Genomic DNA, 9,862 nt, shown 5'->3' with positions numbered 1-9,862 from the left:
CTGCTCATAGAAATCCAAAATACAAGTTTAAACATGACAAACTTCACAAAACAAAGCTGATTATTAATTCTGGCATTAAGAGGCCGACTCAAACACAGTGCGTGGACGGTTTCTAAATTTCTTCATCTTATTTTTATATATTTTTATCTGGGCAAATCTATTTCCTGCTTTCCAACATAATCGCTTACATCTTTAAGAAAAAGGTTGTACGGCTATGAAATCAATAGTTTAATGTGCAATAAAATAAATCCAGTGCATTTCACTTTTAAGTTTCAATGATTTAGATCCTAGAGGTCTGTTGAATACGGATTGGTATCACAGCCCGGCCCCCCCCCCTGAAGACAACAGGAAAGCTGCAGTCGAGGGCTCTGTGTTCATTGGAGGTCCGTCGAGCCTCAAGCACGAGACAGGGAGAAGTCAAATCTACTCCTGGGAGTGTAGCTCTTGATAAAGGAATGCTGTCAATCATTTCAGTGCATCTCTCCTGCTCAGCTGCTCAGCTCCGTTTGTCCTGAATGTTCATCAAGCTGGTGTACGACTTCGCTCGCTTGGCTGTAAAGAGAGAATTTACATTAGTATACACGTCTTTGGCAGAAATGACCACACGTGCCATTTGTGGAGTTTTTATTTATTTTGAGATATTGCAGTTAATAGTGTTTAAATTTAAGCCTAATTGATTTGGAATTTTTGGGTCTGATGCCAATACTGATATTCGTGAGGAAAAAACTTCTGATACCGATATATAGGTTGATATATTTATCTATTGTTATTTAACCCTTACGATAAAGGAATGAAAATGAGGCTATAAACAACTATAAATAAAAAGAAAATACAATCCCATATATAAAGTGTATTTATGTAAAATAAAAGTTTTCATAAAAAGGTGCATATCGGCAAACATATACGCCGATACTGAAATGCCTGTTAAAGATAAATTTGATAAACAAAGATAACTGTGTCAGGCTCTAAAACCAAATAAGTGTTCGATAAAATAAGCAATTGGGGTCTTTCACTGTTTGAGTGTAAATCTGTTTGTACGAGTGGGTTCTTGCATGAGGCTCAGTGTGTACTTGACCATCACGAGCCGTTTTGTTGTGCACTCAGCAGTAACCCTCTCCACCCGCGGCATAAAAAAAGATCTCTGATCCTTCAAGGCAGCAACCATCCACCAACAGAGAAAATAATACTGCAGCCTAGTCTGTGGTCCAGAGGTCTGCAGGGACTTTTCTTTAGAGGCACCTCACACAACCCCACCTCCTTCCTCCTCCTCCTCCATCGCGGCCGAACTCCAGTATCGCAGTCAGTCAACCTCCCCCCCACCCCCACCCCTCCGAAAGACCTCGAACTCTTGAAAACCCCGTCAAAAAATCTCTCTGCGTGTGACAATGGGCGAATTAAGCTGGTTACTCACGGTGTATGAGCTTGCGTTTCTTTTGTTCGGAGTGAAGGAAGCTGCTCAAGTAGAAGATGATGGGCAGAAAGAGCATGAAGCAGGACACAGCGATGACAGGCACCGTCTCCTCGCGGGGCAAGGAACAATTGAAATTCTTACTCCACAGTTTGCGTGTCCCATTCATCTGAAAAGAGGCAGAGTGCCAAACGCAACATAAACTTCATTTCTGGTGACTGCAATTACACGACTGTGTTACTATTAATTCTACACTCTGGGGTCTCTGTTCCGAAATGTTTACTGGATCCAGGGGCATTTGGTTTGGGGGGTTTACAGCTGGAAGCTCTTATTGACAAGTTTTCTTTACTTCTTTCATGATTCTTGTGTTAATGGTCAAATTTCTCGATAAATAAAGATCTTCCACCTTCTTCATGCATCAGTAAAATAAAACCTATTAAGACATTGTAAAAGCAAACTAAAGCAAGAGAAACTACATCTTATAGTTTGGTAAAAACAATCTTGTCAGCAACTTAAAGTAGATAACGATTCCTCTATGGAGAGAAAACTACACGAAAAGTGAAAAAACAAGATTACAAATGCGTACAATGATTTGTGAGAATTTGGATTCTAATGTTTAAATCCACACACAGATACCAGGCAATTTGTGCACTTGTGAAACAGTTTTAAAATGCACACAGCACACAAACTTAATAGATATTGATGTTTTACGCACAGATTTTTAACTTGAACCTTACAGATGTTATAATGTTCACTTTCGCTTCCTGTGTATTTGTGACATTGTTTGTGTTTATTTACAGGTTGTTAAATGCGTGTGCAAGGATCGCCTGGTACGCACGGATCAGCTTAGACGTGCGTGTGGACTTTTGAAACTCTGCATGCTATGTTTTTGTGGGGAAATTGGGACATCTGGGCTTTAGTTGAATTGTACACATTTGTAAATCTTATTTCCCATTTTCTCTCCAGTCTCCTTCCGTGTTTAAAGATTCCTCTAGGGGGTGCAGCTTCCTCTCTTCCCATCTCAAGGAGTAAAATCTCTGCAACATACCGCATCTTCTATGTCAATACACAGAGTCAGATTCTTCTCCATTCCGCTGTAGAGCTCGTTCAGGTCCGCGTATGTGCTCTTACAGTTTGCGCACAGCTCTGTGTGATTCCCCTGTGAAGATACATTGAGAAAAGGTCCTTGTGGTTAACTCCTGTACATGAGCTCACAACAGACAGGCTGATCTTATGCACCTAATGTGGGACGTACCTGTTGATACTTCTCAAAACAGGTGATAGTCTGGTTGAGGGTTGCCATGAAGTACAGCGTGTCATTCGTCAGGCTCTGAAATCCTGCAGTGATACATTCTGCACAACAGGAAATACACACCATCAGCAGTTTGGTCTATTTATTCAAAGCATGTGTGGAAATGAAATCAGATGCATGACTGCGGCATCGGAAGCTTCTATATTCTGCAAAATGTCAGAGAAAAGAGGACAAAGATACAAACTAGAGCTAAAACAATCAGAAGATAAATCTATTAGTCCTTTTTTATGGAATTTTTAAATGTTCGTGTTTCTCAATTTGGAGGATCCACTGATTTTCTTGGTCTTACGTCATAGTAATCAGAATATTATGGGGTGTGGAAGTATTGGCAAGAGAAAATTAGCTACTCAATGGTATCACCTTGCACTAAAATAAGATTTCATGGGCATTTTTCCTTATTTTGTGGATTTTTTTGACATAGCAAATAAATGATTAATAAAGAAAACAATCACAAGGTTAATCATTAATAAGAAATGATTACTTGTAGCCAGAAGACAAACCAAATACACTTAGTAACACGTGTTATCTCTGCAACATTCAGCAGTGTGTCCACGCTCACTCTGATTAAACCCTCACTGAATGCTGCCTCTACTTAACCCTGCACTCTGACCTCTGTGGTCAAATGCATACCTAATGTGTGTGTGAGGCAGGGGTTCAAACAGAGGGACAAATCCCTCATGACACACATTAAGTACAAAAACTGACATAAAAAGATAAAAACATGCACAAAAAAAGAGCATAAACTTACTTTCGCAGCTTGATTGACCCCACAGGTTCTTCAGGTTGCTGTAGAGCCGATAAACCAGCATCAGTCGGTCACTGCGCAGAAGACTGTCGCCGCAGCTCACGTTCCCAGGACCCATCTGAGGCCGGGACACACAACCACAACTCAATCACCTTCATCTATCGTACGCAGAGGTTTGGTAATAAATGTGATATTATAACCTACATTTATGTATTTCATCAAGAACACAATTATAAATTAGCTTGCAGCTCAAAAACACCTTGACGTTGGTTGCCACCCGCCAACAAACCAAACAAAGAAGAAGAAAGGTTCAGCGCGTACGATTTAGGTGAAAGGGATCTATTGAATATAAAATGATCCTGGTGATGTTTTCTCTAGTGTGTTTCATCTAAATTGTACAAATTGTTGTTTTCTTTACCCTAGAATGGGCCCTTTATATTTACATCGGGAGCGGGGCCTCTATATGGAGGCAGCCATGTTTTTACAGTAGCCCAGACTGGACAAACAAAACTACTTTTGAGTTTTTACGACAACTCAAAGCTGCCACAGGCTCTCTGTCTTGTTTGGAAGGGGAGGGGGAGGTGAGGGGTGTTCAGCTGCAAGATGCAATTTAAGAGAAGATAAGATAAGATAAGATAATCCTTTCTAAGTCCCACAATGGGGATTTGCTACAGCAGAGTATTGATATCCTCGCGGACATTTAGGCTAAAAACCAAGGTTTGAATTACACCGTTTCTAGTCGAATTTGAGTGTCTGGGATTACGGACACTAGGACGACACCACAGGGGCAGTTTGGAGGCATTTTATGTTTTTTATGTTTGTAGAATCGGTCGCCATTTAGTTGAATTGTATTGGATTTGGCTGCAACGCTGTTTACCCCTGAACTCCAGAAGTGTTTTGTGGACTCTCGACCCCCCCCCCCCCCCCCCCCATCGCCATAGTGGTGAGTAGTAGTGAGTGATTTATCATATTTGGGTCAACTACCCCTTTAAGTGTAAGGAATATAGAAAATATAGACAAATATGAATGGAATAAAAACCAATATATAAAGTGTAAAAACTAGAAAAAAAGAAGTAATAACCTCACCGCTGGATGTCGCTAAATTCTACACACTGAACCTTTAATGGAAAACACCGTTTACAGGAAGTCACAGGGAAAGTCACGTTTCCTCAAATGTCCCCATCATCAGTCAGAACTCGTGACTGGTGAGACATCAGCGAGGCCTGGTGTAAAGCGCGCGCGCACGCACACACACACGAACACACGAACCTGGTCCGAGGAGATGTTGTTGTAGATCTCCATCAGGCTGCCATAGCTGGAGAAACATTTCTGACACACTCGGACGGGTCGAGCCGCCGGAACCAGGCAGTTCACGTAGGTGTCGTAGCGCTGCCCGAAGATGAGCAGCAGGTCGCGGCAGTAGAAGCTGATCTCCAGGTCCTCCGGGAACGACGCGAGCAGACCGAGGGAGTCCGGCGCAGCGGGCTTGAACACGGGGGAGCTGTGGAGGGCGGGCCGGTCCGCTGGTTCCGCGGCGGTGAGGTTCAATGTGTCACCGAACACGAGGGAGTGGACGTGTATCAGCAGCAGAACACAGAACGAGCAGCTTCTGTAAAGAGACATGTCTGAAAACACATCTGATCCTCTTCCCTAAACAAGCCGCCACTTCCTGGTTCGGTCCCAGCGGGATCATGTGACCGCGCGGAGTCTCGCGAGATCTCAATACGGGAATCAGAGCCATGGAAGCCATGGAAGTCAGAGTACATCTATAACATCTATACTATACTATACTATACTATATACTATAGTTTATATACACTTGCTTTACTCTTATTTTAGAAGCCTGTTTTAACAGACTACATTTGTACTATCTCTCTTAATGTATTGGTTTACATTCATTTGGCTTCTGCTTTGACTTTTGCCTCTTTTACTTGGAAAAATACATCATCCTCATCATCTTCATCATCATCATCATGTTGCCTGAACGTAAATAAACCTCATGACATCAGAGTTTGAGTGGCTGAGTTATCTCAACTTTCAGCAAAAAAATCAAATCACTCATTTTAACACATTTAAGGAAAATAATTTTTTACCCTCACTCACTGCACAAATTCACAGAAATCAGTCACTAATCTTTCACTCTAGGACTATAATCATAAATTTAGTAACGCTGAGGTAATAATCATATAATATTCATTTATATTGAATATATTCAACTCATTACTTTGATTATAACATGCTGTTTTAAATCCCTCTCCAAGGAAATAGTGAATTCTTTATATAAGATAAAAATACAATAAGATAATACCTATTCATCTATCTATCTATCTATACAATAATAATGATAATAACGTGTATATCTGCTTTTTGCCTTTATATTCTGTAAACCAGGTGGACATACAGAGGCACAGAGGGTTTAGGTTGTAATCATTTCTTCTTTCTGGGAGCCACATTTGAAGAATAATAAAGGAATGGGGGGGAACATCTGAACAATTAGGTGAACTTTGGTCAGACGAAGAAGAGTTAATGAGCTGCTGCTGGTGCCATGTGCACTGAGAGCAGCATTAACGGCCACAATCCATATTTAGCCCGGCGCTCGGGCTGCGTGCACGGATCAGAATAGGCCTCTAATGCCGTGCACATTCTCCCCCGCTCATTTTCATTAAGCCCTGATGACTGCGTAATTGATGCGGCCTGCGAGTTATCAAGAGCCACTAATTTCACATTAACGACCATTGACTGCGGCCGCTTGATTCGAGGGGGTTTCTGACAATATTCACAATCAGGACCGGAGCCCAGATCATTTACCTTGACTCTGTGATTATTTCCCTGCATGTGAGCAGAGAGCCCACAGTGCAAAACTGTCTGATGTCAAAATCCCTGTAAATAATGAGGAGACCAGGAGGAGCCCACACACACACACACTGAGCAGTGACTTATACTGCAACGTAAATAGTATCAACTCATTCTTGTCTTTTGAAATATTCTTGTAATAATAAACTATTGATAGATAGATAGATAGATAGATAGATAGATAGATAGATAGATAGATAGATAGATAGATAGATGGATAGATAGATAGATAACACAAACTATTTCTTGTCGTTTGTAATAAACTTGTAAATAAATATGATGTATAAATATGTAATTATTATTGTGTGTGTATGCGTCAATAAAACATATAGACCCGTAGGTGAGTCTCAGTCTGCACTGATCACATTATTCATAGAGCTTCAGATGTCTTTTCCTCTGCCGGGCTAATCAGCATCAGAGCAGCACTGGGCTCAGTGAAATCGGCATATCATTACCAGCCTGTTTGAGATGACCGTTATTGTCAGATGGCAGAAAAATGCCTTCATTAGCATGTGATGGATGGAGAAAACCAAGAGGACAAAAAAAATCACTAATTAGGCCCATAAATTAAACGATGGTGGAGATGAGAGCTCTTCAGGAGTGATGATGGCAAGACTCAGTCCGAGGATCCACTCTAGATTTGGAGCACGATATGTATGAAGAAGACGGGGAGCATTAGCTTTTACATCTGATGATCTGGGATTAAGAAGACCAAAGATTAAAAGGGCCTACTTTGGTAAAAAATACATAAGAGATACTTCCCCCAGACCCAACAACCCCCTTATGAAACCACATTTAATTGACTTAAACCAGATTAATATCAGTCGGCTAGATCCATGAATTGAATGTCTAAAATCACCCTATTTCTTAATGTTAAAGAAAGTGAAAAAGAAATCCTGGATCCGCACCAGCATTTTGTGGTCATGCTCCACCCCCTCCACAAAATTTAATGGAAATCTGTGAAGTACGTTTTGTGTAATCCTGCCGATAAAAAAAACATATGCAGACAAAGACAAATTCTCCTTTCCAGAGATAATTTGCAACAAAATGCATGTCTGTCAATCTCAAGATGTATGCAATACACAGACGTGGCCTATTTCCAACTATTTTCGTATTAGATTGTTAATGTAATGTATGATGCGTCTTTGTGTGAGCACAGTGTCAAAATCCAGTTGTAGCATATTGAGGTGAAACTAGTTCAAACTACTTGTTTAAACTACTGCAATTACATTAAAAACAATTTAAAGAAAACCATCTGGATCATTAGGAGCTGGAACTTCTAGTAAGTCACAGATTTGTTAAACATAACAAGGGTTTCAGTTCATCTTGTAGGTGTTTCATGTAAAATCTTAATTTAAAAAAGTAACTGGTGATTAGAGAAGTAGCTGTGCAATGGAAGCTAGGCTATAGTATTTCTCTCTTGGTTCAGAGGCCGGAACATTGAAGCACGAGGACCTAAAAAAATGTATTTAGGTGCACAACCTCATTGTCTGATGTTTCAGCTCCGCACATGTGAGCTGTGCTATCTTAAGATCTGGCATCTGAGATGTTGAGGTGTGATCGGCCCATGTGTCCTCTCCTTGTGAGTGTCTCAGACGAGAAAAATCACAAAGGGGTTAACTCAAACCAGTTCAGCCTTAAACTTGGCTCTTGGCGTGGGGAGAGAAAATAGCTGTAAAGTTATGCAGAAGTTATTCTTCATCCTTCGGGCCGTCCCTAATCCACCAAAAACCTCATTCTTTCATCGGAGAACTGTGCCTCCTTTCTTGTTCCCCCCTCTCTATACAACATAAAGTCAGACTGCATTTAATGGTTATGTCGGGATGGGAGAGGGGCTTTCTTCTTCCCCCTTTCTCCAGAATATTGCCCTTTTCGTCGTGTGAGTCTCTCAACCCGCGGGGACCCCCATATTCTTCCCTCCAGCGTCTGACTCGAATCACAAACTAACCCCGATTTTCACAACTTCGCTGGGAATTGCGGGGAGTGATAATAGAGATTTCGCTTTCATTTTATACGCTTGACTTGGTTATTGTTGCTTTTCTCCTCTCCCGTGATTCTCCCCTTTTCCAGGGATTAGCCCTGACTTCGCCCGCTATACTGGCCACCGAAGTGCCCCTGAGCCCCGGAATGACAATTGACGCAGATCAAGGCAAGCCTATTCTGCGCCTTTTGAAAGAAAGGGACTGAACTGAGCCGGGTTTAAATGGAGGACTTTTAATGGGAGAATCGGATGGTCCCCAGTGATTAGTCGCCAACATTTTAGATTTCAGGTTGCAGGTTTGTTTGTTAGATACAAAGATGTCATATATTTTTTAAATAAGACAAGATGGTGAATATCCCTTTTACGTTTAAAGGTAATCCAAACTAGATTAATGACAAATTGCGAACCAGCAGCAGATGTTAGTGACCCCCTGTGGAATTTAGGGACACATCATCAGTTGTGAACCCGTCAGAGTTAGCTATGTATTCGGTTTTAACACTGGCTTTGTACATTTCTATCTTTGGAATGAACTCTGAGTAAAGCGTTGGCCTTCCCGGCATTTTAAATGATGCAAATGTACAAACTGATGTTTAAGTCGGAATTTGCAAATTTAACTTTTTACATTTTTTGCTTTACATGATGTACGAAATTTAGTTTGAATATTGTGGTTTCCAATCAGACACAAGTAGTTTCCTCAAGACACAAAATCATATCGCTGCTTGACCAGTTTACAGGAAACTCTTTGTGCTTTGATCTGCTTGTTTGACGGCGTCTACAATTTGGAGTCAATGCCTGGTTCAATCGATCAATCATAATATTATAGGTTCTCCTGTAAACGATTTAAATTAATGACCTTCCACTTGATCAGCGCACACTTAGCACCCAAGGCAGCCCTAGTCTGGCCAATCAGGAGTCCTGGCCTCTCTTGGTATCCTACAGCTGCAGCCTCCATCTTGAAGGGATGGTTTCCCGAAGGTGAAACCAATGAAGATAAATGAATATGTAGATCACTGCAGACCTAAGTCTGCATGAGGAAGATGGTGGTTAGAGTAGAGCTGGAGAAGATGGTGAAGCTGCTGATCATGTCAAGAGTGACAAGTGGACAGTGATGGTAAGTATGATACGTGTGAAAATGTGAGTGACGACGATGATGATGAAGATGAAGAAGAAAATGATGACAATGATTATCAGGATATTATGTTGAGAATCACAGTGATGGTGGTTAGAGCAGAGATGCAGAGATGATGAAGACATTGATACTGTGATGGCAGTGTTGATGCTGATGATGAGGAAGATCAGGAAAATACAGTCGAGCAATCAGGGCACAGCAGATCTGACCATAAGGCTGCAGATGAAAGTGACCGAGTAGAAACAGTATATTTGAAATATGGACGTAGATTAACAGGTATGCTCGACAAATAGTTATTTGAAGATTTCCATTTCTAAATATTCTACTTTTTACGCTGCATCTGGACGGATGGATCTACTTTTCAGGTTTAGATATACAAAGTTTCCTAAAGGTGAACTCAGTGGTTTCCAACTATTTTGGAGAAGGCACCCGAA

General features: G+C 41.1%; 1 protein-coding gene across 1 annotated transcript; it reads right to left on the bottom strand.

Annotated features, from left to right (window-relative positions):
* Positions 1-246: 246 nt before the first annotated feature.
* ostm1 (osteoclastogenesis associated transmembrane protein 1) lies at positions 247-5,171 on the bottom strand. The gene is made up of 6 exons (XM_034580176.1): positions 4,735-5,171; positions 3,469-3,583; positions 2,664-2,761; positions 2,457-2,567; positions 1,412-1,577; positions 247-552 (listed from the first exon to the last, which is right to left on the bottom strand). The coding sequence occupies exons 1-6, from the start codon at positions 5,086-5,088 to the stop codon at positions 497-499; spliced, it is 900 nt and encodes a 299-aa protein (XP_034436067.1). The 5' UTR covers positions 5,089-5,171; the 3' UTR covers positions 247-496.
* Between the last annotated feature and the right edge of the window lie 4,691 nt (positions 5,172-9,862).

The sequence above is a fragment of the Hippoglossus hippoglossus genome, chromosome 24 (assembly GCF_009819705.1).
Source record: "Hippoglossus hippoglossus isolate fHipHip1 chromosome 24, fHipHip1.pri, whole genome shotgun sequence".
In the NCBI taxonomy this organism is placed as follows: Eukaryota; Metazoa; Chordata; class Actinopteri; order Pleuronectiformes; family Pleuronectidae; genus Hippoglossus; species Hippoglossus hippoglossus.
Note: the sequence above shows the minus strand (reverse complement) of the source record. Positions and strands in the feature narration are given on the sequence as shown.

Coding starts and splice junctions, on each gene's coding strand:
- ostm1 (XM_034580176.1), bottom strand. CDS start 5,088: ATGTCTCTTTACAGAAGCTGCTCGTTCTGTGTTCTGCTGCTGATACAC. Junction 2,762..3,468: donor GGGTCAATCAAGCTGCGAAA/GTAAGTTTATGC, acceptor CCTGTTGTGCAG/AATGTATCACTGCAGGATTT. Junction 2,568..2,663: donor GTTTTGAGAAGTATCAACAG/GTACGTCCCACA, acceptor GTATCTTCACAG/GGGAATCACACAGAGCTGTG.